The sequence below is a fragment of the Hippopotamus amphibius genome, chromosome 15 (assembly GCF_030028045.1).
Source record: "Hippopotamus amphibius kiboko isolate mHipAmp2 chromosome 15, mHipAmp2.hap2, whole genome shotgun sequence".
Lineage (NCBI taxonomy): Eukaryota > Metazoa > Chordata > Mammalia > Artiodactyla > Hippopotamidae > Hippopotamus > Hippopotamus amphibius.
Window position 1 is genome coordinate 8,412,207 of NC_080200.1, and position 19,775 is coordinate 8,431,981.

Sequence of the window (19,775 nt, forward strand, 5' to 3'; positions counted from 1 at the left end):
GCGGATTCTTAACCACTGCACCACCTAGGAGTCCCTCCACAAACTTTTAAAAGGTCTTTTAATCCTTTCCTTTGTACAATTTTGTTTGTTCATTTTATGTTTGCATAAGTAATTCACACACCTAGTTAAGACAATTTCAAAAACTACAAAAAGAAAACTGGAATGAAAAGTCTGTCTCCTTCAACCTCCGTTCCCTGCCCCGCCCCCACCCACCCCTTTCCTTTCCCAGAAGCCGCCACCACAACCAGCTGTGTATCTTCTCCCAGAACCAGTTTATTATTTTACAAGTCTGTCCGTGCAGGAGAATTTAGAGTTTATGTGGTGAAGGGTGGAACAGCACTTAGTTGCTCAATGATTGATTGGGCCCCTTTCGTGTACTGCTGGGGTCAATCTAGCCCACACCCTTGAGATACTCACAGCCCAGTGCAGAGGGCTGAGAGATCAGAATGGGGGAGGGGTGGTCTACAGGGTCTGTGGGAGTCCAGGGAAAGAACTCCTAACCCCTGTGTTGGGGAGGAGGGGGTGTTCAGAGGCGACTTCTCTGAAGCTGTAACCTGAGAGCTAAGGCTTGAGGGTCCCTCAGGAGTTTGTCCAAAGGAGAAAACGTGAGCCAGGCTGAGGAAACAACAGCTGCAAAGGCCAGAAGTGGGGAGTGGGGCCAGGGCACAGGAGGGGGGTGGGGTGGCTGGGCCTTCCTGATATCCACAGGCTTTGTTCCTTGACTCATTCATTTATGTAGAACCTACCTCAGGGCCTTTGCCCTGTTGTTCCTTCTGCCTGGATCATACTTTTCCCAGAGCTCCACATGCCTCAATCCCTCACCTCCAATTATTTGCTCAAATGTCACCTCCTCCAAGAAGCCTGTCCTGACCACCCTATTTCAAATCGCCATCCCCACCCTGGCCCTTCTGACCCCCTCATCCCACTCTATTTTTCTCCATCAATATGTATCTTCTAACATCCTACATAATGTCCCGTGGATTGTTTTTTTTTATTGCTTTTTATCTGTCTCCCCCATTAGAGGAGAAATTTTGTCCCCCCCTTGGCAGAAACTTTCCCATGTCTTGTTCCCTGAACCCAGCACAGTGCCTGCAACACAGTGGGGGGTCAATCCATCTTTCTTGTTTTTTTTTTTTTTAAGAACATTTATTGAGATATAATTGACATACAATAAATTGCCTATATTTAAAGTGTACAATTCCATATTTTTTTCTCTTTAGTAATGTACATATGGCAATCCCAATCTCCCCATTCATTCCACCCCAGTCAATACATGTTTCTTGAGTGACTTCATTCACCATCCTGACGCAGGGGTATTAGCAGAAACAGAGCCCTGTCTGTCTCTTGGGTCTCAAGATCCGTATCCCCCTGAGGGCACAGGCACGGAAGGTACCCAGTGAATGATTAGTTATCCAATGGCAGTGGAGTCACACAGACACAGGTTTGAATCCAGGGGCTGCTGCTAATTGGTCGAGTGTCCCTGGGCACGTGGTTAGCACTTTCAGAGTTCGGGCTCCTAATCGGTAGGTGGGACACACACAAACTCTCCCCTCCCAAGCTGTGTGGAGAATGAGTTCTCCTTCCTTCTGTCCTCAGTCCCCACAGTGCTTTCCCCCCACAGAGAGAGCCTGTAAATACCTGAATCAGATCACGTCCCTTCTCTGCTCAGAACCCTCCATGCCTCCTGCAGCAAAAGCCAAAGTTCTGAGAGCAAAAGCCAAAGTCCTCACTGCAGCCCACAGGGCCCTGCAGGACCTGTCCTCACCTCCTCCCACTGTCCCCATCTGTGCTTTCTGCCACACTGATCTTCTCACCAGAACCTGTCAATCTCACAGCAGCCTCAGGGCCTTTGCACTGCTTGTCCCTTTGCTACGTGGACCATTCTCCCCTAAATATCTGCATGGTTCACTCCCTCACCTCCTTCAGGTCTTTACTCAAATGTCACCTTCTCAGGTGACACTGGGTCTAAAATCACAGTTCCCTTCCTACCCCACATATCTAATCTGCCTTCCCAGTGTCATTGTTTCCAGAACTTATACCACATTCTAACAGGTGACATCACGTGCTGCTTTCTCCTGCTTATTGTCTGCCTCCTCCACTAGCAAGTCAGCCCCTGGAGGACAGAGGTCTTTGTTTCTTTTACTGCTGGGCCCCATTGCTAAGAAGGAGAAGAGTGCCAGGCACCCAGAAGCTTCTCAGTACATAGTAATTGAACAAATGGAATGTACAGAAGCAGTTTGCACATGGCTGCCCCGCTGGCATATTGACTGTGAGCCTTAATGAAAGGGAGGTAATGACCTCGAGACCTACACACTGCGAGGCTCCAAGTTTGACCGTTTGGGCTCAAGCCTGGGTGGAGGTCAAAGGTCAAGGTGTCCAGCCCATTCCTGTGGATCAAAGGCTCAATTGTAGGTGAGCCCTGACCCCAGTGGGCCAGCTTCAGCCCTGCCACCCAGCGAGGGTCTCTGCTGGCCATGGGCATGATAGCAATTTAGGGAGTACATAGTGGAAGCTGGAGGGCCCCCCAACATCTGGCCTTTCCTAGCCGCCCCATCATTGCGCCGGGGGTTTCACAAAGGCCAGGGGTCAAGGCTGGAATATCGGGGGGCAACCTTCAGATGGAAGATGCAGGGCGCGACTGCGGGCTTGATGGGGTGGGGTCAGACCTCTTGGGGGCAGCTGCTTAAAATACACCCCCATCAACTGCCAAAACATCTGCTGTGTGTTTGTTTGCAGCTCAGTTTGTTGGTAACTGCCCAGCGCGTGAGGAGGAGGAGTCCCCACTGAGGCATCCCCTCCCTAACCCCTAAGGATGGGCCTGATTTGCATAGATGTTTCCATTCTCTTCATTTCCCTTCAGTTCAGCAGCAGAGCTGGTGCGTGGAGCAGAAAAAAAAGGCATAGAATCAGCCCCCTGGGTTTTGGTAGAGAGTCAGACCCCCTCAGAGCTTGAACTCCTGGGCAGGGCACATGGACTGTCTGGGCCTCAGTTTCCGCCTCTGTAAAATGGGGGTACAATTGCACCTTCCTCACATGGCTTGTACCAGCCTTGACCATGTGTACCCTCAGGTCACCCATTCCCTACTCTGCCTCTGCCCCATGGCTAAGGGCTGACCCCTGTATAGCATAGGCCCCTTGCCCACTGCCTTCTGTGCCCAGAATTAGACAGTGGCAGGCACTGAGGGTAGACTGGAGGGCACGAGGATGGGAGAAGCCAGGGTAATTTGCCTTATCTGCTTTGACAGCATCTCCCACTGGACATGGCCTCTCTGTGTTCATTTCTGAGTTGTCTCACCCCTCCCCTGCTTTGGTTTCTTTCTTTTTTTTTTTAATAAATTTATTTATTTATGTTATTTTATTGTCTGCGTTGGGTCTTCGTTGCTGCGCGCAGGCTTTCTGTAGTTGCAGAGAGCCGGGGCTACTCTTGGTTGCTGTGCGCAGGCTTCTCATTGCAGTGGCTTCTCTTCTTGCAGAACATGGGCTCGAGGCGTGCGGGCTTCAGTAGTTGCGGAGTGTGGGCTCATTAGCTGTGGCTCGCAGGCTCTACAGTGCAGGCTCAGTAGTTGTGGCACATGGGCTTAGTTGCTCTGCAGCATGTGGGATCTTCCCGGACCAGGGATGGAACCCGTGTCCCCTGCATTAGCAGGCGGATTCTTCACCACTGTGCTACCAGGGAAGCCCCCCTGCTCTCCTTTCTCATCTATGTAACCAACCCATGTATTAAATGCCCTCTGTTTGAGATACTTCTATTTTCCGAAGTGGACTCTGACTGATGTAAGGCAGTTGTGAGGGATTTTTGTTTAAGATACAATTGAAAATAGTTAAAGTCTTTCCTTTTTAGTGCACAGTTCTGCAAGTTTCCACAAATACATACAGTCATATAACCACCACCACCATCAAGATATAGAATGGTTCCATCACCAAAAACTCCCCCCACGCCTTTTTGTAGTCAAACCTTCCCTCCACCCTCAGGCCCTGCAAATCACTGGTTGCTCACTGTCCTTACAGTTTGGCCTTTTCTAGAACGCATGGAAATGGAATCATATAGTATACTGCCTTTTGTGTCTGCCTTCCTTCTCTCGTCATAATGCATTTGAGATTCATCCAGCTTGTTTTATATCACTAGTTCCTTTTAGAATTCAAGGTTTCAAATGCTATATTCCTGAATGGTCTTCCATGTGAAGATAAACTGCAGTGTGTCTATTCATTCCTTAGTTAAAGGAGCTGTTGTGAGCTTTGGATGGGTTGATATTTGCAGAGAGATTTAGGACAGTAACTGGCACGTGATGTATGTGTCAGCTGTTATTATTATGCTGGGGGGGCTGAAGTGGGCCTTTGGGGTTCCCCTCTCCCCTAACTATATATGTCTCCCTCATCTGGAAGAGAGAGCCCACCCTTCCCAGGCTCACCGGGCTACAACTGCATCTGGTGCAGACGTGGCAGGGACTGTCTTCCACCCGCAGCCTCCGCACCCCATCCCTGAAATTGAAAGTGGGCCTCAAGCCCATGGATGGACGAAATGAGGCCGCTACAGCTCCGCTGCCAAGATCAGCATCTGGAAAGCTTCTCTGCAGCTGGGCCCCTCCCCCCAGTCCTGGGGTGATGATGAGAACGTGGGGACCTGTCTCAGACACTTCTGCTTGTGCAGTTCCTCCTGCCACAACCTGAGAGCTGGGGGGGGGGGGGTGGGGGGCAGTGGAGGCCCCGGGGTGGATGGAGGACAGTCCCGGACCTCATCCATTTGGGGGCGTTGGTAAAATCTGGGATGGGGTGGGATCAGAGGTCAGACGGTTTCCTTCACCTACGGACTACATAGAGGAACATTCTACATCTCACCAATAACCGGTGTGGTCCTGAGTGATAACCACTGCCCTTCTATTCCAAGCTGCTGGGAGAGGAATGGGGAGGGGGCAGGGTCACCGCATCAGGACTGGATCGGCGGCCTTGGGATGAAAAAGAGGGCAGAGAGCTCTAGTTCAAACCCTACCACGACTTGTGCCTCACTTTCCTAATCTTTAAAACGAGGTGATGAGGGACTTCCCCGACACTCCAGGGGTTAAGGTCAAGGGGCGAGGTTCAATCCCTGATCTGGGAGCTGAGGTCCCTCATGCAGCACGGTGCAGCCCAGAAAATAATGAGTAAATAAATAAATTGTAATAAACTGGGGTGATGAAGAAAGGCAAAACTATGGGGACCGTATCAATGATTGCCAGCAGGTAAGGACGAGGGGTGGGCGTGATGAACAGGCCCAGCAAGGAGGATTTTGAGGGCAGCGAAACTATTCTGTATGGTACTCTGAAGGTGGATACGTGTCCTTTTACATCTGTCGAAACCCATAGAGTGTACAACACCAAGAGTGACCCCTCGCATAAACCACGGACTTGGGGTGACAGCGATGTGTCCGTGTAGGTCCAGCAGCTCTGGTGGGGGCTGTTGACAGTGGGGGAGGCTATGCGTGTGGAGAGCAGAGGGTATACGGGACATCTCTGTAATTTATGGTCAATTTTGTTTTGTTTTTGTTTTCTTTTTTTGTTTTTTGTTTTTTGTCCGTGCCGCCTGGCATGGGGGATCTTAGTTCCCCCACCAGGGATCCAACCTGTGCCCCCTGCAGTGGAAGCATGGAGTCCTAACCACCGGATCACCAGGGAATTCCTTCTGCTCAATTTTGCCGTGAACCTGAAACTCTTCTAACAAATCACATCTATCTTCAAAACTGGGACGATGATGATCATAACACCCACCTCCTGGGGCTGGAGGCTTCACGGGGCCGCGCCCAGCACGGTCTGTGTGTGTGAGCGTTAGCCATTAGTATCAGTGGCCCTGTAATTAGTGCAGGCTGCTCCTTTTCTTCTTTTTCCCCTCCTTGGGAGCTCCCCAAGAAAAGGGCCCCATTTCCTTCCTCTTCCACTGTTCTCTCACTCAGAGATGCCCCCGGGGGGGGGGTCACCTTTCCCCTTGACCCCCCAGACCATCAGGGTGTCTATGCCAGTGTTTCCCAATTCTCTAGCCTGTTCCCTCAGCTGACCTGGCGGAAACCTCATGTTACCCCAGAAGTGGGAGGTGCGGTGGGGGGGAGGGGGCGGGGAGTTGCTTGCGGGTGCATCTGTGTGTCCCTGGGGACATCACCTTTGTCTAGGAGCCACGGTCCCCCTAACAGACAGCCGGATATGTCTGCAGCCCTGATATTAGCCCCCGCACCCCCAGGTCCCTGAGGGGATTGCAAACTGCTGAGCCAGGCAAGGCAAGCTGGGGGGGCCACTTCCTGCCTCGCTCTCAGGTCCTCACAGAGGGCTAAGATTTCCGCTCTGATAGCTCCCTGGCAAGAAGACCCAGTTTTTTTCGTACTTTGTCGTCTGCGGGTTGAACACCTGGTTTCTAGAGGCTGCACGGCTGCACTTCATTTGGGCAGAGGATTCAGTATGGTTTTGCTGAGGTCCAAGTGGACCCCAAGATCGGGCCCGGGGCTGAGTGGACACGGAAATCTGGCTCAGGAAAAGGCGTGAATTCCCTCTCTGGCTTTTTTTAACGTTCCCATCACAACCCTGCTACCCTGTGTTGGAACTGTCTGGTTTCTGCTGTCTCCTCCCCCGGAATGTCAGTTTTGGATGGCGGAAACCAATGAGGTCTCCCCAGAACTAGCGCCGAGGGCTCTATGTTGTGTCATATATATGCTGCATACGTGTATGTAACATTAATATATTGATTCTTAATATCCATTTCCTTATTAATAACTTAAATATGTTTATTCTTAATATAAATTTATTTCATAGGGACACGTTGAATAATAGCATAGATATGTTTATGAACGATGTTACTGTTTATTTATATTATTGATACGATTTGCTATTATTATTATTACAGGAAGACTTTTACAATAGAAGTCTGGTGATTTATTACCTTCTGTTTGATTTTTTCGTGTCTTTGTAAATTTTTTGAATTGGTAATACGAGCTAAAAATTTGAAACAGCCCGTCACCCCCACCCCACAATGGTACACCATGAGGAGTCCGGTCCCCTCTCACCTGTTCCCCTGCCCCCGCCCCCCTCCCTGGGGGTAACCGCTGTGACCATGTCTTGTGCCTTCTCTTGGAGATGGCCTGTATGTCCACAGGCAAATGTGTGTGTATTTATACAGCCCTTATAAATAAATATACTCAGAAATGTGGGCAAGCAAGCAATGCAAACTGGTCTATATTGTGCTTTTTTCGTCTTAACGTATTGCAGACAGTTTCACATCAAGACGACTCCAATTTTACTTTCCAATAGGCATACATGGATCAACTTTAATGTCCTTTTTCAAAGTTTTCCTTTTCAACACTCTTTACGGAGTGTAATGTGATAGAGACGAGTGCGATGAACTTCTCCGTTTTTGAAAATTGGTTGCATTGTCTGAGATTCAAGCATCCACGATTTTTTTTTAAATTTCAGTTTTTCTAAGGTATCACTGACATGTAACATTGTCAGATATATAAAGTGTACATCCAGGTGATTTGATGTATGTAGACATTGGCTACATTGTGGAAGGATTCCCCCCATCTAGCTAATGAATGCATCCTTCACCTCACATATTTCTCTTTTTTTTGTGGATGTGAGAGCATTTAAGTTCTACTCTCTCAGCAGGTTCCAACTGTTTGATACCGTATTATCAACTGTAGTCACCATGCTGTATATTAGATCCTCAGACCTTATTATCTCGTAACTGAAAGTCTGCACCCTTTTACTAATCTCTCCCTATTTCCCCCACCCACCCCAGCCCCTGGCAACCACTTTTCCTACTCTCTGTTTCTATAAGCTTGACTTTTTTTTTTTTTTTAAGATTCCACATATAAGTCATACCATGTGGTATTTGTTTTCCTCTGTCTGGCTCTTCACTTAGTATAAGGCCCTCAAATGTCACCCATGGTGTTGAAAATGACAGGATTTGCTTTCTCATGGCTGAATAATATTCCATTGTGCATGTGTGTGTGTGTGTGTGTGTGTGTGTGTATGTATCACATCTTTATCCTTTCATCTGTTGACAGACACTTAGGTTGTTTCCATATCTTGGCTATTGTGAATAAGCTGCTACCCTTTTGTATCATTTTGCTTTTCAACACTCTTTACTGAAGTATAATATACAGAGAGGGAATTCCCTGGTGGTCCAGTGGTTAGGACTCTGTGCTTTCACTGCCAAGGGCCTGGGTTCTATTCCTGGTGGGGGAACAGAGGTCCCACAAGCCATGCTGGGCAGGGAATTCCCTCCATGTAATCTTTTGTTGGAATAGGGCACGTATGCACATGTTACAAAAGTCAAAAGGTACAAAAAGACTCACAGAGTGAAAGTTATCTCCCTCCCATGCCCTGTCCCCTATCTTTCATTTCCATTCCTCTCCCAGGAAATTTATCACTTTCTTCTTCCTGCAATATTCTGGATATTCTGAGCACATACAGTAGAACATCAGCTCCCTTGGGACAGGGAGTTTTATCTGTTTTGTTTCATGATATATCTCCAGCCTCTTAGAACAGTGTCTGGCACATGGCAGGTGCTTACTGTATGTGGTAAGTAAACATATAAGCAGATTATGTATTTTTTTCACAAATAGTACCCTCCTGAACATAAGTTCCATGAAGGCAGGGACTTTTTTTGCCTGTTTTGTCCACTGCTGTGCCCAGCAGAGGTACCAAAAATAGTTGCTGAGAGGCATGTTGTTTAGATATTGGTTACACACACACACACACACACACACACACACATCAGTAAATGAAGGTGTGCTTCATCTCTGCAGCCAGGCACAGAGAGATGCCCAGGAGAAGCTGAATGAGGAAAAGAGGGACACTAAAGAAATGCATAGGACTTCCTTGGTGGTCCAGTGGTTAAGACTCTGGCTTCCACTGCACCACCGCAGGGGTCACAGATCCCATCCCTGATTGGGGAAGTAAGATTCTGCATGCCACATGGTAAGGCCAAAAAAGAGGTGGGGGGGGGGCGGGGAACTGGATAACAGAAAACTGGGCCCCAACTTGAAAGGCAGGACTCAACCTGGGCCTGCTGGTCGACCACAGCCATGGCAATCGATGGACAGAGGCAGTGGAGGCTGCTGGGTACTTCCAGTCTTCTAGGGTAGTGGGGCCAGCGCCTGAATTCTGGGGTCTTATCAAGGCAAAAACCAGCCCATTCTTTGAGGCAGGGCCTGGCACATAGTAGGAACTTGCTTATTTGCTGGATGAACACACAGCGGGCGCTTAATGCCTATTTGCTGTGTTGACACCTAGTAGGTGCTTAGTGGCTCCTTGCTGAGTAATTAAAGCGGATTCCATGCGCTCCTCCAATTCCAGGATCCCAGGATCCCAGGGAGTATATCTGCAATCCAAAACAGTTGTTTCAGGTGAGGGGCCACCTGGCCAGGAGCGACTGGACAGCACGGGGCTGCGTGACGTCATACGCCGGCCGGTTCTCACGGGTGAGGGCTGGGAGGGGCAGGACTGGAGGTGGGGGTGCGGACAAAGGGACCCTCCGCGCCTCCCCCAGCCCGCCCTCTCGCGCGCCCTGCTGGGCCAGCCACATCTGGAATTCATTGCTGCTGCGGCCGCCGGAAAGGAGGCGGAGATAGGGCGGGGCGAGTGGGGGCCGAGGCGGTGCCTCTCCCGGTCTCCTTCTGTCGCGAGTCCCCAGCCCCGGGACGCAGTGGAGCCCGGCGGGCAGTCCCAGCCCCTGCCGCGGCCGTCCCGGGGACGCAGACGCCAAAGCCCCTTCGGCCAGGGCAAGGACCCGGGTCGGCCTAGCCAGGTGAGCGTGCGTGGCGAGAAGGACGCAGAAAGGGCGGGCCCCGGTCCCCGGCGGTCGCGGGATCGCAGCTAGGGGAGCCGGCTAGGGGTCGGGGGCACCCCGGGCGCGCACACGCCGCCCTAGCTCCTGCTGCACCGAGGGAGTGGTCATCGTGAGCCCTCTCCACGACCCCAGGAGGCCCTATTGCCTCGGCCGCGAACCCCCAGACTGAGCTCCCCGCCTTCTCCAGCGGCAGGAAGTTGGCCCCGAGGAGAAGGCGGAATCCGAGTGCCTTCGGCCGGAGACTGGGAGGCAGGATGGCGTGCCCCCTGACCAGGGGTTTGGGGAGTGTGTATGGGGGAGGGGAGGACGCCCCTCTTTGCTGACTCCGGCTGGGCGAGGACGAAAGGTGCGACGCGCCGCGGTACCTCCAGGCCAAGGGGCGGGGCCCGCGAGGAGGGCAGTTGCCCACCTCCTGCGCATCTGGTCCTCTGCCTTAGTTTCCCCGAGTAGTTCATCTCTTCTAGTCCCCCCGCGGGCTCGTGGCTTTGTTCTGGAAGGAAAGTGAACCTGACTGCGTGGCTCCGGCGTCTCTTCTTTCCTCTGGGGCCCGGGGATGGGGCGTGGGTGCGGGCACGGGTGGCGCGGACCCCGCGTGGTTCCCGGCCCAGCCAAGCATGAGAACCTCGCCCACTCCTCTGGCACGAGTTGACTCACCCGGGGATTTCCATCCCCTCTCCCACTCTGCCCTAGTCAGACTCTCCAGGCGCCACGTACTGAGCCCACGGTCCCCCGCGTGCGCGCCACGCGTGCGGCATTCGCGGTGCAGCTGCTGCTGCGGTCTCTCCCCATCTCTCCCCGGTCCGCTGGGAATATAAAAGCGGGGCCCGTGGCGGGGCTCCACTGCTTGGAGATGTGGGGGTCCCCTGCGTGTGGCTGTCGCGGGAGAGAGGAGGCGCGGCCTCAGAGGCATCGAGTGTGGATACCGTGCATTCCACCGCCAGATAAGGAGGCCGAGACTGCGGGCCCGAGGGCGGAGGCAGGTCGTGGCGCCGTCTCCAAGGAGACGCGCCGGGCTTCGCCTGGTCGGGGTGGACTGCCAGCGGACCAGAGGCGACTCCAGTCTCCTTTGCTGTTGTTTTGGGCCTGGGCTGGGTTTAGGAGCCTCCACCCTAGTGGGCCCAGTGGGGCCTCGCTCGTTCATTCATTCATCCATCTCTCCAACCATCCACCCATCCATCTACCCATCCTACACGCTTTCGGAGTGCTTTCTGTATGCCAGGCATCATTCCAGGGGCAGAAAACACACTTAGCTGCTGGCCTCTGACACACAGTCTACTGTGGAAGTGGACAGAAAACAAGAAATACGATCATAAGTGCTGAAATTGGCAAGTGTTGTGAATATAATAAAAGAAGTTATGATAGAAACAGCCTAGGGAAGGCGGCTAGGATAGCCCGGTGGTCAGAGGCGGCCACCAAACAGAAACCTGAACGATGGGGAGACAGTCATTCAGGGATTTGCGGCAAGGCCATGCCAGGTGGAGAAACAGCAGAGGCAAAAGCCCTGAGGTGGGAATGGGGCTGATGTGTTGGATGCCAGTGTGGTTGGAGTGGAGTGACCCTGGGGGAGAGTAAGAAAAGGGGAGGTGGGCAGGGGCCAGACTGTCTTGGGTAATGGGGAGCCATGGTAGAATTTGGAGCTGAGAAGTGACATACTGGAGCTCTAAATTTAAAAGCTCCCCCTGACTGCTGTGTGGAGAATGGCAATGGAGCGGGCAACTGAAGGGAAACCAAGCCTAGGGGGCTGCTCTAGGGCAAGGGCCATGGGACCAGTGAGTGCCCAGGGGACCAGTAACCACAGGGCCTGCCACCAAGGAACTTGGGGGAGGGGCTCCTGGCAGCCACGGAGGCTTCCTCCTGCCTTCCTCTCTCCTAATCTACCCGTGAACAGTCTTGGTCTGTCTCGCTTCCCTTCCCTCCAAACCGTGTCACTTGTCTCTCTTGCTCCATTTCAGTCCTGGCCATTCCCCAGTGCTGAGCCCAGTGACTTCTTACTGAGCATCTGGGAGGGAGTCAGGACTGCCCTGATGAAGGTGAACTGGAGTCAGGCCGTGTGTTAGCCAGACCTGGGAGCCTGAGTCAAGGAGGGGAAGCAGGAAAGGCCTGTATCTGCCTGGGGTGACTGTGCCAGCCCCAACCTCCAGACCCTGCTTCCTCTTTCTGGGAAGCATGAACCTGCCTTAAGCAAGGTCCTAGTGGAGAAGAGAGAGGCACTGTGGGCCTCAGATTCCCCTTCTCTAACTAACCACCCCTCCTTCTGAGGCTGCCCAAAGTGAAGGTCTTTCCCCTAGGGAACAAGACAGACATTTTGGTCAGTCCCTGGGGTAGGAGGGCTGAAACCATTTCTTGTTTCTCTAGGAAGTGGCCATAAATCTTTCTCTTGGCCGCCAGACAGGACAGGGGTCTGAGGGGCAGTGGAGGGGGTAGTCCTGGGCCACACCCAGGGCTTCTAGGCCATCCCTAAGGGTGCTTCCAGACATGTGATGGGTCCTTGATGCTCAGTTGTGACTCCAGGAGGGGCCCAGTAGGCCAGGGCAGCCTGGGGGCGTCTGGTCGGGGTGACCCAGCGGTCAGGCCGTGGTTCAAACTCTCCCTGGGGACATCCACATAGTCTTAACAATGTCCTCGAAAATGCAGCAAGCTCCAACCGCCTATAAAGGACCGGATCAGTCGTGCTAGCCATAGAGCGCCCCCAACTGGTCCAATCAACTGCCGAGGATGGAAAGCTCAGGCCAATAGGCGAATTGCTCAATGCCCTGGGATTGAAAATGAGCCAATCAGGGCGCGGGCTGTTTCTGGCTCGACGGCTGGTTCTGGTAAGGCCCAGACCTGGGCCAAGCCGGCTGCAGCGGGCAGAGGGCATCGGGGCGCCCGGGGCCCTGTCCGGCAGGGGAACAAGGGGCCTCTGTGTGGCGATATGGGCGGGGCGACAGTCCCTGGGGATGCGCACAAGCCCTTCTCTGTTCCCAAACTAGGACGGATGTCCCTTCGCCCAGGGGGAGCAGCTGCCTCTATCGGGCCAGGGGCCAGGGCACCCTCTACGAGGGGCCGTCCGGGACTGAGATGGCTGGGCGACCCCGGAAGCCCCTCATCACTCCCAGGCTCACTGGGAACCGGCCTAACCAGCATTTTCTGGAACGGTGCTCTTGGCATGCTCCTGGTCCTTGCCAGGCGTGTTTCCAGGGACCTGGGGAGGGCTCTCCCCGCATTCCCCCCCCCCCGCCCCATTTAACTAACGGCTGGTCTGGAGCTTCCTCCTGGCTCCCCTTGTGCCTCTTGTGAAAGGCAGACACTGCACCAGTTCCTCAGAGACCCCCCACCCCCAACTCCCAAGCTGGGGGGAGGCCATGAAGTCGGCCTCTCACCCTCTCTGCCCACGCGCTTCTTCCCGCCCCCTCCCCCCACGGCTCAGTTTTCCTTGAGAGAGGGGTGACTCAGGCTTTCATGGAAGCAAATACCTTCCCCCCTCCCCGCGGGGTTGCACGCCCCCTCACCACTCACATGACTTCTTACAGCTGCCCCAGCCTCCCAGCCAGGACCTCCCAGACGGGTCTCCTGTGGCTCCCCCATTCAATCACCCCCTCCCAGCCTTCTCCGCACCGGATGTGACTGGGGAGCAGGGACTCCACCCTGTTTGTTCCAGGGGCCTCACATCTGGATTTCATCTTGGCTGGGGAGGGGGGTGCCAGAGCCCTGCCCACCCCGCTAGGACCCTCTGTCCCAGGGCAGGGCTAGATGGTGCTGATGAGAACAGGCTGTTGGGAATCTTGCCTGGCTCTCACTCAGCATCCCCTCCTAAAAGATTGGAAGGAGGGCACCTAGTCCCTAGCTGCATGCATGGCAGGAAGAGGGGAGCTAATAATATTAGCTAATATTTATTGAGTGCCTGCCTTGTGTATCATTCAACAGGATTTTCCCATCACCTCTGGGAAGTGGGCTTTCTTCTCCCCATTGCACAGATGAGGCCGTTGAAACCCAGAGGCCAAGTGTTGAGTGACTTGGCACAGTGTCCCACAGCATGTCAGAGGTGGAGTGGGGTTGAACCCTGGATTGCCTGCAAGGTCTACGTGGTTGAAGATGACGTGACCTTTGTGATGCTCAGACCTCAGGGCCTCCCTGGCGTCTCCCCTGGACGTCACCTTGGGAACACCTATGGCCTCTAGGCTTAGACCCAGCCTGAAATCCAGGGCAGCAGTGAGTGGTAATGAGCAGGGGATGGTGCTATCAGTGAGAACATCTCACTGACCCAGGTTGGCAGGCGGCATGGGGCCCGAGGCTCCAGCGTATCTGAGAAGGGAGACGAGCCCTCCAGGTCCTGGCTAAGACTCCTTCTCTGGGTAGGTGGGTAAGGCTTCTGGAAGTCCACTTCATGTCTCTCATGCCCTTGTGGGGAGCTTCTGTTCCTTTGAAAGACACTGTAACCTGGAGGTTATAGAGGCTTTGGAGTGGGTCTCTGAGGCTCTCCCACTGACCAGCTTCAAGGCTTTGGAAAAGTGAACTGACCTCTCCGGGTTTCCCACTTGTAAAGCAGGGATGATAATAATTCTGACTTCCGGTGACAGAGCTGGGACTTGAACCACAGCCGTCCAGGGTCAGCCCAGGCAGCAGCCACAGAAATGACCCATTTGTCTATCTGTCTGTTCTCTCTGCAGCTCCGACAGCCCCATGGCCCCGGCCGGCTACTGAGCCCCACCATGGGCAACACGTACTCAGAGTACCTAAGCCCCAGCAAGGTCAGGGAACACTATAATTACACCAAGGAGAATCTGGACACGAAGCAGACACCCTCCCGCCAGGTGGCCTCAGTGCTCATCGTCATCCTCTGCTGCGCCATCGTGGTGGAGAACCTGCTGGTGCTCCTTGCGGTCGCCCGCAACAGCAAGTTCCACTCGGCCATGTACCTATTCCTGGGCAACCTGGCTGCCTCAGACCTGCTGGCAGGTGTGGCCTTCATAGCCAATACTTTGCTCTCGGGCTCTGTCACACTGGGGCTGACACCCGTGCAGTGGTTCGCCCGTGAGGGCTCTGCTTTTATCACGCTCTCCGCCTCCGTCTTCAGCCTCCTGGCCATCGCCATTGAGCGGCACGTAGCCATCGCCAAGGTCAAGCTCTACGGCAGCGACAAGAGCTGCCGTATGCTGCTGCTCATCGCGGCCTCGTGGCTCATCTCGCTGGTTCTCGGCGGCCTCCCCATCCTTGGCTGGAACTGCCTGGGCCACCTGGGGGCCTGCTCCACCGTCCTGCCGCTCTATGCCAAGCCCTACGTGCTCTGCGTGGTGACCATCTTCTGGGTCATCTTAATGGCCATTGTAGCCCTGTACATCCGCATCTACTGCGTGGTCCGCTCCAGCCAGGCCGACGTGGCTGGGCCACAGACGCTGGCCCTGCTCAAGACGGTCACCATCGTGCTGGGCGTCTTCATCTTCTGCTGGCTGCCTGCCTTTAGCATCCTCCTCCTGGACTATGCCTGTCCTGTCCGGGCCTGCCCTGTCCTCTACCAGGCCCACTACTTCTTTGCCTTTGCCACTCTCAACTCGCTGCTCAACCCCATCATCTACACGTGGCGCAGCCGGGACCTGCGGCGGGAGGTATTACGGCCGCTGCAGTGCTGGCGGCGGGCAGCAGGAGGGCAAGGGCGGCGGGATGGGACCCCGGGCCACCGCCTCCTGCCCCTCCGCAGCTCCAGCTCCCTGGAGAGGGGCACGCACATGCCCTCGTCGCCCACATTTCTGGAGGGCAACACGATGGTCTGAGGGGCAGGCAGGCTGACAACCGGGCCACCATGGCCGAGGGCTCCGTGGGGAGGTGCCAGGTGCCCTGGGACCGGGACGTGGGGCTGCCAAGCAAGATGCCCCCATTCCACAGACGTGGGTGATGCTGAAGATGTTTCAGACCTGAGACTGCCGACTGAGGCACTGACCAGTCGGATGACAGCTATAGCAGCATCCTGGAGTCCAGTGCATTGGCCAACGTGACCTCTTAGGAAATGGATCATGGGGAGGAATGGTGGGGGGGGCGTGGACCTGGAAGGGGCCCAGGTGACAGCAGGCAGGTGCTTGAGAGGAGCACAGCACAGGAGCAATTTTCAACCCGGTACAAAGGATGTTAACATTTCACAACTGTCTGACCCTCTGCCCTGTGCCTGACTCTCCTCTCTGAATTTACCGCCCCCTCCCTGTCACCTTCTCCTGGGCACCTCAGAGACTACTTCCCTGCAAACACTGTCCTGAAGGGCTGGACACCTCCTGCCTGACCATTCTGGGCAGCCCCGGCTAGCATTTCAAGGGCTCAAATCCACAGCTTCCCCAAATTTCACCAGTTGTCACATTGGCGACTTCTTCCCTTTCTTCTCACTCTGCGAGATGCCGGGAAACCACATGGGGGTGGGGAATTAACCCCCATCCTCAGACCTCATTGGCTGGTTGCACCATTTGGGGCACAGAGGAATCACCCAGGGCTGCAAAAACCAGTCTGGGGGGGCCTGAGGAGGGCTCTGGGCCTCCCAGTGGGGCAGGGTGGAATTGGAGAAAGTTCTAGGGGAGCTGTTGGCACAGGGCCCCAGACCCCCAAAAAACAACCACCCCCAAGCTACTCTCACCTCCAGACCCAGCCAAGGTACCAGATCTCCTAAGGCAGGGCAGCCTTGAGCCCGCTGTGCCTTCTTTCAGGTTGTATTGAACGGAACATGGGAGTGGAGGTGCCAAAGACAATTGTGGGATGTGCTCCCTTTACCTGCTTTCAGAAGGACTTTGCTAAATTCTGTGGACAGATGGAAGGGACATTGCGGTACAAACTTATATTTATGTGTGTCTGTGCGTGTCTGTGTGTGTGATGTCTGTGACCCCCTTTCCTCACCGTGTTTCCCCAGAGTGGATGCTATTTTGTCTCCTCATGTCTGTGTTGAAGCTGCCAAAGAGGGGTGTGGTCCCCGCACAGACCCCTTTGCAATTGCTGGCTTTTCCCCCCGACTTGAGAGCTGGGATGCAGCTCACCTCGGGGGAAGGAAACCTCATGCCTCAAAATGATTTCTTATGACTGCAAAGGCTGGGGGAGGGGATCTTTGGGGGGGCAAGGAGCCAGTTGGGGGCTTGTCTCCCCTTATACAGCTCCCCGGATGCCTCTCATGCCTGAGACCCAGGCTCAGGCCAATAAACGGTTCAGTGTCTCTTTCTGGTGGTTGCTGTTTTTTTGGGCTTAAGGTGTCCGTTCACCCATTAGCACCCTGTGGATGGGGGAGGGTGACTTCCGCCTAGACAACTCATCCTTTGCCAGGCTTCCCTTTCTGTGCCCCCACCACAGCCTAGCCAGAGGCAGGATTGCAGTGGCTTTTGAGAAAACAGGGTCAATGCTGACTTTCTCCCTAGGGCAGTTGTCTGGCCCCTCCCAGTGAGTAATTAGGCCCAGGGCTTCCATGCTATCCTTCAAAGAGAGAGTCTGGCTGGTGGTGGGAGCCCCCCCCTTCTTCATCCCAAGTACACATCCTTTCCAGGGAACTGGAGAGATGGCCTAGGGAGTCCAGATACCCCTCTAAAGCTCAGTTTTCTCCAAAGGAATGGCTGACCTTCATCAAGCACTTTCCAGGCAGGAAGACAGAATCCTCAGTAGGTGGGAGTTACTATACACTCCCTTTATGGAGATGTGGGTTCAGAGAAGTTAAGTGAGCTGCTCAGGGTCACACAGTGGGTTGGGGCAGCATCTGGATTTGAACTCAGGTGGGCTGACTCTCGATCCTGCCAGCTCCACAACTGGACCAGAGAAAGGATCCTCGACCCCCTCTTTGCCGTGGAAGGAGTGGAGAGTGTGGGATGCCAGTCCCCACCATTCCCACTGAATCCAGGAGATGACCAGCTGGGACGCAGCTGAAAGGTGGGTCCCTAGCTTGGCTCCAGAGTGACACGTCCGCCTTTCCCCACAGGCACAGGGCCCAGCAGCTCCTTTGAAGATAGATCTGGAGCTTTGATGGGGAACCCAGGCCCTCACGCTGAAGCTCCGCCCAGCAATGCCAGTACAAAACTAGGGCAGCCAGTGGGAGAGAGAAGGAGAGGGGCAGATAGCAGGCAGAAGACTGAGATGCGCACCCCTCATCGGAATTCCCCTCCCTCCAGCCATTCAGAGACAACCTCTGTTTGGAAACCTGAGCCCTCGCTGAGGTTGGAAGGAGGAAGAGGCACAGGCCAGGCCAGAGTCAATAAATTTCCCCCACATACCCACGTGCTTCCTTCACCTCTTCCTTCAGGCCTCTGCTAACATGCCACCTCCTCAGAGAAGCCTGCCCTGACCACCTTCTTCCCTTTATCTAGCCCCTCACCAGCTTATCACCTGGCGGTGTAATATACATTGGTTTACATTTCCCCTAATGAACAGAGGAACACCTTGAAGATAGGACTGCATCCTGTTCACCACTGTCTCTAGCATCTTTCATAGTACTTGGCATGTTCCCACCACAGGGCCTTTGCACTTGCTATTCCCTCTGCCTGGAATGATCTTCCTGCAGATAGCTTTGTCTCTTCTCTCCTCCTCCAGGTCTGTATTCAAATATTACACCTTGGGTGAGGCCTCTGGCCACGTCATGCACACATTTTTTTTTAACCTATCTACCTCGCTTGCTGCTCACTAACATGCAACACATTTTGCTTCTTTATCTTGTTTATTTTATTATTATCATTATTTTTTGGCTGCACTGCATGGCTCATGGGATCTTAGTTCCCCCACCAGGGATTGAACCCGTGCTCCCTGTATCGGAAGCTCATAGTCTTAACCACTGGACCACCAGGGAAGTCCCTATCTTGTTTGTTTCCCCTTTAGAATGCCAGTCCCATGACAGCAGGAGTTTTTGTCTGTCTTGCTCACTGTGTGGCCTCAGTGCTCAGAACAGTGGCCAGCCCACAGTAGGTGCTCAATAAATGCTGAGTGAATGAAAGTCAGAGCAAATGAGTGAGTGTTAAGAGCTGTGAAGAAAATAAAATAGGGGAAGCAATAGTTTTGGGGTACTGTATTGGGGAGGCATTATTATAGGCACTCTGAGAGAGAAAGAAGCTGAGGCACAGAGAGGGAAAGTAGTGTGCCCAAGGTCACAGAGGATGTGAGTGGAGGGGTCTGGATTTGAACCCAGGCAGTCTTTTTTTTTGTTTTTTTGTTTTGCCCACGCCACTCAGCTTGTGGGATCTTAGTTCCCCGACCAGGGATCAAACCCAGGCTCCCTGAAGTGGAAGCTCGGAGTCCTAACCACTGGACTGCCAGGGAATTCCCCCCTTTTTTTCCTTTCTTTTCCTTCCTTCCTTCCTCTTCCTTCCCCTACCTTCCTTCCTTCCTTTCTCTCTCTCTCTCTCCCTCTTTCTTTCTCTCCTTTTCTTTCTTTCTTTTTCTTTCTTTCTTTTCTCTTTTTCTTTCTTCCTTCTTTCTTTCCTTCTTTCCCTCTTTCTCTCTTTCTCTCTCTCTCTCTTTCTCTCTTTCTTTCTCTCTCCCTTCCTTTCTTTTCTTTCCTTTCTTTCTTTTCTTTCCTTCCTTTCCTTCCTTCCTTCTTCCTTTCTCTCTTTCTTTCTTTCTTTCTTTCTTTCTTTCTTTCTTTCTTTCTTTCTTTCTTTCTTTCTTTCTTTCTTTCTTTCTTTCTTTCTTCCTCCTTCTTTCCTTCTTTCTTCCTTCCAGGCAGTTCTTGATTAAAGACCAAAATCACATCTCATCCTTTTCAGTATCCCAGAATGAAGAACTACTTTGCTAATATCTCTCAAATCTCAGAGCCTAGAATGGAATGGACCAACCTGTTTGGATGCAAGATGACTTTCACCTCCTTTTCCCCTACAGAGGCTGCTGGCTATTAGGGAGCATCAGAATCACCTGGAAGAAGCTGTTAACATGAAGATGCTTATGCTCCACAGTCAGAGATTCTGATTCAGTAGGTCCAGAGTGACCCTAGCAGTGCATGGTTTTCATCAAGCCTCACTGGTGATTAGAAAAAGCATCGTCTTGGGACC

The 19,775-nt window shown here is 53.4% G+C and overlaps 1 protein-coding gene across 1 annotated transcript; it reads left to right on the plus strand.

Annotated features, from left to right (window-relative positions):
• The first annotated feature begins 9,603 nt into the window (after positions 1–9,603).
• S1PR2 (sphingosine-1-phosphate receptor 2) lies at positions 9,604–16,954 on the plus strand. The gene is made up of 2 exons (XM_057709494.1): positions 9,604–9,765; positions 14,457–16,954. Exon 2 carries the CDS (start codon positions 14,499–14,501, stop codon positions 15,555–15,557), a length of 1,059 nt encoding a protein of 352 aa, XP_057565477.1. The 5' UTR covers positions 9,604–9,765; positions 14,457–14,498; the 3' UTR covers positions 15,558–16,954.
• Positions 16,955–19,775: the final 2,821 nt, after the last annotated feature.